This window comes from Loxodonta africana, chromosome 3 (assembly GCF_030014295.1).
Source record: "Loxodonta africana isolate mLoxAfr1 chromosome 3, mLoxAfr1.hap2, whole genome shotgun sequence".
NCBI classification, from domain to species: domain Eukaryota; kingdom Metazoa; phylum Chordata; class Mammalia; order Proboscidea; family Elephantidae; genus Loxodonta; species Loxodonta africana.
Window position 1 is genome coordinate 80217419 of NC_087344.1, and position 12238 is coordinate 80229656.

At 52.5% G+C, this 12238-nt stretch overlaps 1 protein-coding gene across 3 annotated transcripts; it reads left to right on the top strand.

Moving 5' to 3' along the window:
• Nucleotides 1–542: 542 nt before the first annotated feature.
• On the top strand, nucleotides 543–5748 carry TMEM125 (transmembrane protein 125). Of its 3 annotated transcripts, XM_064281826.1 has the most exons (5): nucleotides 543–1602; nucleotides 1722–1829; nucleotides 2386–2587; nucleotides 3468–3612; nucleotides 3833–5748. In XM_064281826.1, the coding sequence occupies exon 5, from the start codon at nucleotides 3978–3980 to the stop codon at nucleotides 4635–4637; it is 660 nt and encodes a 219-aa protein (XP_064137896.1). In that variant the 5' UTR covers nucleotides 543–1602; nucleotides 1722–1829; nucleotides 2386–2587; nucleotides 3468–3612; nucleotides 3833–3977; the 3' UTR covers nucleotides 4638–5748. The 3 variants fall into 3 exon arrangements, with proteins under 3 accessions (XP_064137896.1, XP_023410097.1, XP_064137897.1); XM_023554329.2 differs by having other exon boundaries at nucleotides 543–1829; XM_064281827.1 differs by having other exon boundaries at nucleotides 543–1829; nucleotides 2444–2587.
• Nucleotides 5749–12238: the final 6490 nt, after the last annotated feature.

The window sequence follows — 12238 nt, forward strand, 5'->3', positions numbered from 1 at the left end:
ATTATATACAAGGCTCACTTTATATTTCAATTGGACAGCCCTGAACTAGAGTTCTGGCTGGCTCTCCATCATCTCCATGGAACGTAGCAAAGAGAGGCACAGGCAGATCAAGCCGATGCTGGAAAGATAACTTTGGTTTTATTTTTCTCGTCTGTTTCATTTACACTGGAAGGAGAGAAGCAAGAGGCATTAGAAAGGGCTCAGGCCAGGAGATGGTGACAGCCTGCTACCTACCACCTCCAGCCACCCACCCCCTCACCAGCCAGAGTGGTGTGTCACACCAGATTCATTTACTAGAAGCAGAGCTCTGGCCCTGTTATAATTCAGAACCCATCATGGGCCCCTGACCCAGGCCAAATGCCTCATCGTGGCATTCAAGGCCCTGTACAACCTGAGCCAAAGATGTCTTTCCAGCTTCATCTCACATGCTCCCTGCTGGGCACACTTGTCAGTTCATTCGTTCATTCAACCATTCAACAAATATTTATTGATTACCTCCCATGTGCAAAGCACAGTACTGGCTACTGAGGTCACAATGATTAACAAAACACATCATCCCCAGACCTGTTGGGGACCATATATCTAGTGGGGGGTGATAGATAATAAGGACAATTGCAGCATATTACAGAAAGAGCAGTTGTGGGGGAAGCACAGGGGCTATGGGTACACCAAAGAGGCACCTAAATCAGCCTGGAGGTCAGGGAGGGCTTCCTGGAGGAGGTGACATCTTAGTTGAAAAACACAAATTGGCCAGACTGGGATTGTGGGAGTGGTATATATCCCAGGCGGGGAAACTGTTTGAGTTGAAAATCCAGAAGAGCAGAGAAGAGGGCAAGGCGTGCAGAACTGACCGACATTCTTTCTGGCTGGAGGGCAGGGGCCAGTGGCAAATGACTGGCCTGGTGTGCTTGGCAGCCCCGTGGAGGCTTTATGAGCCTTGTGAAGGAGCGGCATGTTTTTTTCTCCTGCATCTATTGGCCACTGGCCCAGCCAATGGCCAAGCAGGATCCATACAGGTGGGGCAGACCTACTAGTCAGGCATTTGAGGCTTTGACTGAAGGAGAATGAAGCAGGGGTTTGTGGGGGCTCCAGCCCAGGGAAAAGGGCCAAGGGATGTGGCTGCTGGGGCTGGGTTTAAGGGTGAACTAGGGTTAGAATTTGGGGCTGAGGCTGAGTTTGAGGCTGGTGTTGGGTTTTGGGGGCTGGATTCAGGAATAGAAGTCAAAGTTGGGGCTGGGGTTGAGGTTGGGGTCTAAGACCTAAGTCTGAAATGTGGAGGTGGGGTTGGGATAAGGAGTTGGAACTGAGGTTTCAAGCCAGATTTGGGGTTGGAATTTGGAGCTGGGACTGGAATTCGATTTGGAAATAGCATAGAGATTGAGATTGGAATTTGAGGTTCAATATTGGAGCTGGGATTTGGGGCAGGAGCTGGGATTGAAGCAACGAATTCTACTTAAACTGGAGTTGGGTGCTGAGTTTGGGACTGGAGTTTGGGGCTGGAGGTAAGGCTAGCAGTTGGGCTTGGAGCTGGGGCCCAGGCTGATAGACAACATTCCTCCTGCTGCCCAGGTCTGCGAATTGTGTTCCCAGCCCTTACAGCAGGTGACAGAAGCCCCTCCCTTCCCAGGAATGCCTCTGCCCAGCAGAAGGAGCTGTGCCACGTCAGCCAATCGGCTCAGGCCCTGTTCTGGAAACAACACCTGTTGATCTCCTCCCCCCAGGCTCACCTGAGTGCAGGTTAGGCAGGTGAAGCGTCTCCCCGGAAACGGGGCTGGAGCGCCCCTCCCGCCCTGCCTGCTCGGATCGGATTCAGCACGTCCGGACTTCTCGTGAGTGCCCCGTAGCCCCCCCCCCGCCCCCCTCTGCCTCCTCCGCCCCTACCTTCCCCACTGGCTCTACCCACCCCCCCCCCCCGCCCTCGATAACCTCCACCCCTTCCCCAGATTGGCATCGCTGTCCCAGCTCACCTATGCAAGCACTTTCGGATCAGGGAGTGCAGTCACAGCTCAGGGGAATGCTGGGACTGACTCCAGGGGCCCCTCCCACGGCCCCTCCCTCAACTCCCTCAGGGGCATCTGAAGGTGACCCACCCAACTTGTGTTGGGCAGCCCCTGCAGAGGAGTCATGGGGGCCGGAAACCTCATCTGGGGTGTGACCTCTGTACCGCCAGGTGGCTATGTTCCTGGAATGATCCAAGGCCTGTGTCCTATGTATAAAGCAGGAGTCCTACTGAACTGGAGGGAGCAACATCCAGTCCCTTTATTCAGAAACCATGTGTCGAACGTCTATGTGCCGGCTCTAGGCCCCTTCGGGAATTCTGAAATGAAGATGTCAAATGACTCAGCCCCACCCCTCAAGATAAATGTTATTGTCTTCATTTTTCAGATAAGGAGACTGAGGCTCTAGGAGGTAAACTAATCAGGCTTACCTGACTCTCCTCCAGGCCCCTCCACTGAGCTCCCAACCCACAGCCCAGCACTAGCCACCGAGAACAGGACGTGCCCTTAGGGCTGTCTCCTGCTGTCAACCGGGAGTTTCAACTGGGGCTCCTTGAGGACAGGAACCAAGCCTGCTTTATTTTCCCAGTGTGAGTCATGATGATGATCTCCAGAGGCCCTGTTAAATGAGTGACCATTGTTAGGTCCCCACCCAAGTTCCCACTAGTGCTAAGGACTAGAGCTTCGGTTCAAATCCAGAGCCCTTATTTGTCCTTTGCACTACTTTAGAGAAGTCATGGAGGAGGGTGGAGAAGGGTGGGGGAGGGAAGGAGCAGTGAGGAATCTGAGGGAGAGGTGAAGAGGCAGGAGTCATAGGGATGAGAGCAGGGAAGGAATGGAGAAGTGCTGAGAGGTGAACTCAGGACGTGGGTTAGACATGGCAGAGGGAGAAGGAGGCATCCCATGCAGTCTGTTCACAGTATTCCGACTTGGGTGGCTGAGACGGTGGTAAGGCATGTAGGAGGAGGAGCAGTTTCGGGGTAGACAACAAGCTTGGGTTGGGACCTGTTGCTTCAGAGGTGACTATGGGACCAAAAACCAAGCCCAGTACTGTCGAGTGGATTCCGACTCATAGTGACCCTATAGGACAGAGTAGAACTGCCCCATAGAGTTTCCAAGGAGCGCCTGGCAGATTCGAAGGCATAGCACTTAACCACTATGCCACCAGGGTTTCCTGACTATGGGACATGAAGGTGATAATGGACTTTATGGGTCTGAAGCTCAGCAGAGAGATCCAGGTTCTAGAGTGATGTGGGACCCCTCAGCTTCTATTGCTGCAGCTGTGGTTGTGAGAGCAGATGGGATGTTGGGGAAGGGCGGGTGTCAGGGGTCAGATCCTAACCCACAGAGAAGGAGGAAACAGTCCGGCCCTAAGAGAAAAGATGCAACAGTCAGACTGCTGGCTCCAGAAGAGTTAAATCATAAACCCCTCTCCCTCCGCACCCTTCCCTGCCTCCTCCCCCATCCCAGGAGCCAGCAGTGACAGCTGAGGCCATGTGAGTCTGATCCTGAATGAGGCTTTATCTCTAGCTGTTAGTCCCATCGTCCACCGTGGCACCAGCTTCCTCGGCCAGCCGGGATGGGACAGGCATCTGAGACAGCTGGAGCTAGAGAGGTCAGGGGCTGGGCAAGGGGGATTCCCTGGGTGTGTGGAGTGGGGGAGGGTGCCTTATGAGGAAGGGAACTTTTCTGGGGTCACTGGGGAGGCAGTGTTGGGGAGAGAGCTTTCCCAGGGGGGATTCCACGGACACTGGGGGAGATTCCCAAGGCTCCCAGGAGGGGACATGAGGGACAAGTGGGCTGGAGTGATGACAGCAATGATTCCCTCCCTGCAGGTAAGGGTGACCATACCCTGGACCGTGAGAGGAACAGGACTCTTGGCCTCTAGCTGCCAAGCAGGTGCGGAGGGCACCAGGCCATGAACCACGGCCTCTAGCCCCTGACGCTGACCCTCTGCCCTGATCCCTGCCAGACCAAGCCATGTCTGAAGGAGAGACTCAAGCCCCGGTGGGCCGGGGACTGCCAGCAGATGTACTGGCAGAGCAGGTGGAGCTGTGGTGGTCCCAGCAGCCGCGGCGCTCGGCACTCTGCTTTGCTGTGGCCGTGGTCCTTGTGGCAGGCTGTGGGGCAAGTGGTGTGGTACTGCTTTCCTCCACCAGCAGCCGCTCAGGTGAGTGGCGGCTAGCATCCGGCACAGTGCTCTGTCTGCTGGCCCTGCTGGTACTGGTAAAGCAGCTGATGAGCTCAGCTGTACAGGACATGAACTGCGTGCGTCAGCCCCACCACGTGGCCCTGCTGCGCAGCGGTGGAGGTGCCGATGCCCTCGTGGTGCTGCTCAGCGGCCTGGTATTGCTGGTCACCGGGCTGACACTGGCTGGACTGGCTGCTGCCCCCACTCCCGCCCAGCCGCTGGCTGCCATGCTGTCAGTGGGCATTGCTCTGGCTGCCTCAGGCTTGCTCTTGCTGCTAGGCTTGATACTGTATCAGGTGGGCGTGAGTGGACACTGCCCCCCTATCCGAGCGGCTGCCCCCTCCACCCACAGTGGCCACGTTGGCAGTGACGGCATCTTCAGCATCTCAGGACAGCTGTCTGCTGGCCAGCAACATGAGACCACATCCAGCATCGCTAGCCTCATCTGACCGAGCCAAACCAGAGTCCTCCTTCCCAGCGACCTGCCTCAGCATCCACAGAACATCGGGGCATGAGTGAGTGAGTGAGTGAGTATGTAGGGGACGATGAGCGTATGTGATGGTTCCTAGGACTGTGTCAGGGAAGCTGTGGGCTTGTGTGAGTGCGTGACTAAGAGTCCGTGTATGTCTACACCATGGGAAGGTGAATGTGTGTCTCCTTGGAACCGGGTTCTTGTGTCCATGGAACTGTCAGAGTCTGCCTGTCTGTGTCTGGGGTCTCTGGACAGAGCCCAGAGAAGTGTATGGGATCCACAAAGATTCTTGACCCTTATTTTCAACACCCCTCAAATCCAACCCTGCCCTTATAATGCCCATCAGGAATTTCCACAGGAGTGACTGTTGCCCCACCCTAGTGACTGCCACCAGTGACCCTTCATTGAGGAAGGTAACTAGCAGCAAAGTAGAAAGAACATAGGCTCCAGAGTGTGACAGGCCTGGATTGGAATCCCCCCTCTACCACTTACCAGTTGGAGGACCTTGGACAAGTGACTTAACTTCTCTGAGCCTCAGTTTCTGGAGGGTCATGGCCATGGTGATCTATTGTGAGCATCAAATGGGATCATATACGGGATGACTGGGCATGTGGCAGATGTGCAATAAAAATGGCAGCTGCTATTGCTATTGTTATTGTCATTACCTCACCCTCTCACCTCAAAGACCCTTCTTCCTCACCCCACCCTCCCAAAGTTAACTCTTTGCTCCTGTGTCAGCCTCATAAAAGGTACCTTGAAGGGCTCCTCGGTCAGGCCTGTGGTTTCTCTCCTTAGGTAACAAGGAACTAGAGGGGAGATAGGGTTAGGAGGTGTCCACCTTGGGGAGGCACTGGGTTTCAGGTCCCAGGGAGAAGAGCATTCAGGATGGAAGACCCAATTCGTTCACATTTGTTCATGAGCTGGCCCAAGAGAAGGCCTTAAGTCTTGGGGTCTTATCAGCTGGCTTCTCTGGAGACTGTCTCTGTCTTCGGCTGTGTTCCCTTTGGCCAATTCCCCAGAGGGTAGCTGGGGGGCTGCAGCTGCTTACCCTACCTTTGAAACCAGAACATCCTGGATCTGTGTGGTCACTGCACCAGCTGGCCCAGTTCTGGGCTCCTGGGCATGGGAGGGGTGTTTGAAACCCCCTTGGGCTGTTAAGAGTCACTTCCTGCTTGGAGCTATCACCAGAAGGGGTCTTCCCTTCTATGGTGCAGTGGTACTTCCTGAGTGGCAACTGTAAAGTCCCACTGACGCAGTGCACAAGAGCATTGACTACTATTACATCACTTCCTGCTTCACAAGGTGCAGCTGACATAAAGCCCCATGAAGAATACCAAAAGAGGCAGGAAAACGAGATATATCTCCTAAGAGATATTAAACATAGCGCTACAGAGGCTCTGACAAGAGAAAATTGCTTTCAGCTGATAAGTTTGAGGAAATCTCCCAAAGAAAATGCCAAGTTGACAGTTGAGGGGAAGGACATTGCAAATTGAGGGCTTATAAAAAGTGCCTTGAAGGGCTCCTGAGCAGACACAGAGAGCATAGCGCACATTCAAGAACACCCAGTACAATAGAAACCTCTCCCCTGGGTATTCCATGGGTACCTCATACTCCACATATTCAAAATTCGATCCCTCTCCTCTCTATCTTGAAAGAGCTCCTTTGTCTTATCTGGGGGTACCACCATTCACCCAAGTACCCAGACTAAAAACGAGAAATCCAAGACTGTGCCTTCTCAGTCTCCTCACCCTGTGTCTGATAACTAAATTACCAGTTCCTGCTGATTTCTCTCATAAATATTTGTCGAATCCATCCCTTTATGCCCACTACCAAAACAGGACCCTCAGTGTCTTTGCCTAGGTTGTAAAGCAACCTCCTTACTATTCTACTTTTGCTCCTGTCTCCTCTTAAATCCACACCCTACACATGCCATCCTGCCTGCACATACACACACACTTCCGCCAGAGTGATCACCCTAAAATGCAAATCTACCTTAAAATCCTTTTGTGGTTTCCCACCTCTTACAGGATAGTCAGGACACCCTAACATGAATTGGTCTCTCCCTCCCCCTCCCCCTCCCCCTCCCCCACAAAGCACCTCGAGGAGGCACACTGTGAACTCTCCATGTTCTCTTGCTTTCCCCAGGCTTTATGTGTATTGTTCTCTTGGCCTTCTTGTCCTTTAAGACCCAGTTCTCTGGGTAGCCAGTCTATGGGGAGTCTTCTCTCTTCCCCTTAACTAGTAAGTTGCCACGTCTCTACACTTGTTACACCCTCGATTGTGGACACCAGTCTGCAATTATTCCTTTATGTGCCTGTCTCCTTAACCAGGTGGTGAGTCTTCCTGGTAGGGTTTGGGTCTTGCTCATCTGTATATCCGTAGTTCCCAACATGGGCCTGACACACAGGGGCTTTTGTTGGATTAGCTAATGGATGGATGGATGAAGGATGCTGGCTTGGTCGGATGGCAGTGTGTGTGCAAGGAGAAGCCCACCTATTGTTGGGAAGGGTAGGGAAGTTGACCCACTGTCCACTGTTGGCATGGAACAATTCCCTCCTGAGGCTCTATGCTCTCTACTCCAGAAATTCTGGCTCTCCTTGGGTTCCCAAGAGGCGTCTATCATTATCACCAACTCCTCAGCCTTTAGAGGATCCCAGATGCTGCTCTATCCTGAAATATAGGGGGAAATTCTTTTTTCTTTTTGGCTGACAAAGGGCTAGAGTCTTTCACAATATTTCTTTTAAGAAACTAGGGAAACAGAAACACAGGCCTAGAAGATGGGGAAGGGTAAGGTTCACACAGCACAGATTTCTGGTTGAGCAGCTACTGAAGGCAAGGCCAGCATCAGTCTCTCCTGGGAAGGATGTTAGATGAAGAATATGGTTCATGCCCCCAGAAGGCCTATTCCATAGTGTAGTGGAAATGGGCACTATACACCCAGCTAGAACAGGAGGCAGGTGGTGGTAAGAGCTGGGTCGGAGCACAGGCAGAGCAGAAATGCTTCTGCCTCCACAATCACTAAAGCAGACTTACCACCACCTCCTGCCTTCAGCTTGCTTGCTTAGATTAGCTCACTAAACCCACCTTGGTCCACTGGCACCCACTGGTCCACTGGGCCCTCTGCTATCTCGTTCTAAGGCCTCCCCTCCTTATCGTCTGGTTAAGATTCTGTGACCCATCATTTCGCCCACTCCTTGACAGAGTCCTCAGTCCCTTCACCCCCTGCCCTTTGGTCCACACTCCCGGTAAAATCCCCTCCATTAATGATTCCAACCATTTGCCTTCACTGCACCTGGCCACATGTGGTCACCAGTTATGAGAAAAATCTGCACAGCCAGGCAGCCTGGTGTCCCCGTGAATCCCTCATCACCAACCTCAGCCGGGTCCACAGCATCACTCACCAATTACACTGTGTTTCCCTGGTCAGCTGTCTCTCCTGCTCTCATAGTGACCCTCAAGTTCCCCCTACTCCCCTCACCACCCACTTTCTGCAGATGACTTAACCTCCTACTTCAAGGATAAAATGAGAGCTATACGACAAACACTTCACCTTGCTCTCACTAAATCTCTCCTTCTTTCCTCCTGTTTGTTGAATGGCCTTGTCAGCCCAGCTGAGGAATCTGGACTTTGTCCTGAGGACACTGAGGAGCATGGAAAGGTTTTAATAAGGGGAGTACTATGGTCAGAATTTGGGACTTGCTGGCTGCAGCGTGAAGCTGGGCATTGACTTTAAAAAGGAGAAAAAGAAGAAGAAACGGCCAAGCAGCCCAGAAAAGTGCCATCCCAGCTGGCCCTTAGGGATGCAATAGGTGGCCATGCCAGAGTGGTCAAGAAGATTATCCCACAAAGAAGGAAGAGCATGCACAAAGGGCCAGAGACAAGGGGCACTTGACGCCTTTAAGGAACCACAAAGAGTTTATGTAGCTAGAACATGGCGCAATTAGCCAGGGAGAGGCAAGTGATGAGGCTGCAGGCACTGGGCCAGTCCAAGAGGCTCCTTAGTGCGGCAAGGGGAGATATTTTCTTAAGGCCAAGAGGAAGTCAGTGAAGGATTTTAAGCAGAGGAATGGCCTGGTCAGAATTGTATTTTAGGAGGATCCCACTGCCTGCAGTGAAGATAAATAATTGGAAGAGGCAACAATGGAGGCTGGGAAACCAGCTGGGAGATTTACGCCATAGCTCAGGTGTGAGATGATGGGGCTTAGACTAGGAGGAGGCCATTAGGATAAAGTGAAAGAGAATAGACTCCATGGATGTTCAGAAGATGGGATTGATAGGTCTTTGTGACTGATTGGAGAAGCTTTTCCAAATGGAGAGATGTGATTAGATGAATGTGAATAGAAAAAGAGGCTGAAGACACAAGATAGAGAAGAGTTCATTCTTATGGCAAAGTCCCAGGGCAGGGGGGCAGGGGAGACAGGCAGGTCCATGGCACAAGATTGCGTTTACAATTCCATTTGAATAGGAGAGAAAGAAGAAAGTGGACACAGGTACATTTGTAAGTTTTGTAGCAGGAAACTGAGAAAGGTCCTGGCCAACAGCTATCCTCACCGCAAGGCAGAGGTGGTTTTAAAGGGCTGCTGTGGAGAATGGGAGAGGGACCTGACAAAAAAAAAAAAAAAAAGCAACACAGCAAGATTGCTAGCTTTGAGAGTTCCCTTGAGCCTGGAGACCAGGCATTAACAGAGGCACCTGCTCTGGTGATGGTGTGTTTTTGTCAACAGCACCAAGAGGCCAGGATGCAGGCGTAGCGAGGGGCTGGTTTCAGGTTGAGTTTCACCAGGAGGGTGCAATGGTGGAACAATGGGGGAAGGTAAGTTGAGGATATTGGCAAGACAGAGCTTGACATAATAGACCCTGAACTCTAAACTGGTATTGGGTGAAGACAAGAGGGGGTTGATGAGACACAGAGTAGAATCATCTGGACCTGGAGGCTCCCATGGGGTTATAGGTCAGCTATAGAGAGAAACTTGCCACATGTTTCTCCTGGGCTTAACAGTCAAACTCTAGGTCCTGAGCCATGTCACCTGGCTACTCAGCAAGAGTATGTTCCAGGAACTGCCAAATTCAGTCCAGTCCAGGTAGTTCTTAGCCATATCCAGTCACACCCCACATGAGGCATCAGGCCTCCTGAGAACATTCAGGTCTCGCTAGAGGAGCCTCCTCCAGGCCCCCACAGGACCAGCACATCCCCCTCATGCTCGACTTCCCGTCCAAGGACAGGGGCTGCTTCTTGAAACACTGACATTTAGTCCGTTGTCAGTAGAGGGGACCTAGCAGGGGAGACGGGAGACTGGGGAGAAGCAGCCAGAGAGGAGGGGAGTCCAGCTCACACAGCTCCAACCCCAGCAATTGTCCAGAGATGGTCTAACCCTGAAGGCCCGGGAAAGCTCCGAATCTGGGAAAGCAGAAGAGGTTGCTGTAACCAGAGATCCCGGAGAAGGACCCAGAGCAGCAGACCTAAGGGCAGAGGGCTCATCCTGGCCTCTGAGGGAAGGGCTGCTTGAAGGTCTGTGAAACTCTACCCTCACAGTCTGCTCTCCCAAACCTGGAGCCTACGCTCTGCAACTTATTGACTCCAATTCACTGGTGGGGTGGGAGTGGAGGTACCAGCCCAGGCAGGGTGGAAACAAGTTCAACAATCCAGAGGTTCCTTCTCTGAGTTTGATCATTACTTCAGGGTAAGACAATGGCATTACTGCTGGGTGAAGTGGCAAGTGGCAGTTATCTTATTCGAGCCTCTCAACTTCTCAGTCTATAAAATGGGGTGGAGGTTACCTGTCCAACAGGGCTGCTATAAGGAAGTGCTAGGACAACATAACATCAGTGCTATAATCGTTGTTATTCTACACAATAGAGGAGATTCTAATTCAAGTCATTTGCTGCCCTGACAGGGTGTTCCAACCTGAATCCTGGGAAACAGAGACATCCAAATCCCCGGCAGGGAAGTGAGTAAGACTTGGCAAGTTCCTCCTTCAAGATCAAGACTAGTCTCTCATGGGGGTGGGGTGGAGCTGGGGGCTATCGCCCTGGAGGAGCCCACAGGGATTATAGCTAGTACTTGAAGAGAACCTGCTTTGTTCTAGTTTATATTTATTAACTCATTTAAGCCTTCTAACAATTACATGAGAAAAGTACCACTGTTACCCCAGCTTACTGAGAAGAAATGGAGGCATTGGAAGGTTAAATAACTTGCCCGAGGTCACAAAGCTTGTAAGTGGCAGAGCCTGGATTTGAATCCAGGCAGCCTGTGTTCTCAACTCACTTTGTTGCTCTGCCATGTGGTTTGTAGAAAATTCATGTCTGTGGTTTATATAAACCCCTGTCTTTGGCCTCCATGCAAGGACAAAGGATGCGGCCTTCCTTGTCTTTGGGAGCAACAGGATGAGGCAGCTGGGAAGCTGGGTTATCTTCCACACTCAGGTCTGGGGAGGGGTTCCAAGGACAGAGAAGGTGGTGGCAGTTGCTAAGGAGGGTAGGAGGGGCACAGAGCTGGGGGCAAATGCAGGCTGGGGCCCAGGACCTGAAGCCAGAAGAGGGCGGAACAGAGAGGGATCTGGCTGAGCCCAGCATCCCCAGTCCTTTGAGCCTATGGGCCCAGACCATGCTCTCTCCTTGGGCCTGTGGCTGGGCATGCTGGGTACAGTGGGAACAGACTCACTGTCAGAATCCTGCCTCCCAGGACAGGGTCCAAGGCTCTCAGGACTCTAGGGCCCTGCTCAGCTGTGCTTGCTGCCCACCAGCCAAATCTGAGATGAAGCCCCGCCTTAGAGACCCTTGTTGGGTGCTAGGCTCAGGAAAAGTGGCTGTTAATCTGGTATGAGCCCATAACCTTCTCCTGGGTCCCTCAGAGGGTCTGGCTCAGGTCCCAAGGAATATGTAAAAACAAGGACAGCTGAGCTGCTCCCTAGCACAGAACTGAAGGCAGGGTGGGCCCCTCCATATGGGGACTGGAAGAGCATGAGGGGCAGGGGACAGGCCCAACTGGGTTTGAGCAGCCTTTCCCTCAGAAGCCAGGATGAGCCCTCTGCCTTTAGGTCTGCTGTTCTTAGTCCTCCTCCGGGATCTCAGGCTATGGCAACCTCTCCTGCTTTCTCAGACACAGGGCTTTCCCAGGCCTGCGGGGTCAGATCATCTCTGGACAATTGCTGGGGTTGGAGCTGTGTGAGCTGGACTCTCCTCCTCTCTGGCTGCTCCTCCCCAGTCTCCCCTGCCAGGTCCCCTCTGCTGACAATGGACCAGATGTCGGTGTTTCCCTGTTCAGCCCTCAGGGCCTTCTCTCACTCTGCTCCTCTCCCTGGTGATCCATCCACTTCCAAGTCTCAATTACCCTATCGCTGCTCATTCCCAAGCCATGTCTGCAGACCAGACTTCTTTCCTGTGAGTCCAGCTGTCCCCCTCGACATCACCCCCTGGAACTTCCACATCTAACTAAGAACCCTCATTCTGCAAAAACCTGCTCCTCATCAATTCACCCAGCCACCCAAGCCAGAAACCAGGGCGGCTTCTTTGACTCCCTCCTATTTCCCCATATTCAAGCAGTCAACATGTTCTGTCAACTCCGTCACCTATGTTCTT

Bases quoted from the DNA above. Each gene is read 5' to 3' on its own strand.
- TMEM125 (XM_023554329.2), top strand. From the start codon at position 3,978: ATGTCTGAAGGAGAGACTCAAGCCCCGGTGGGCCGGGGACTGCCAGCA.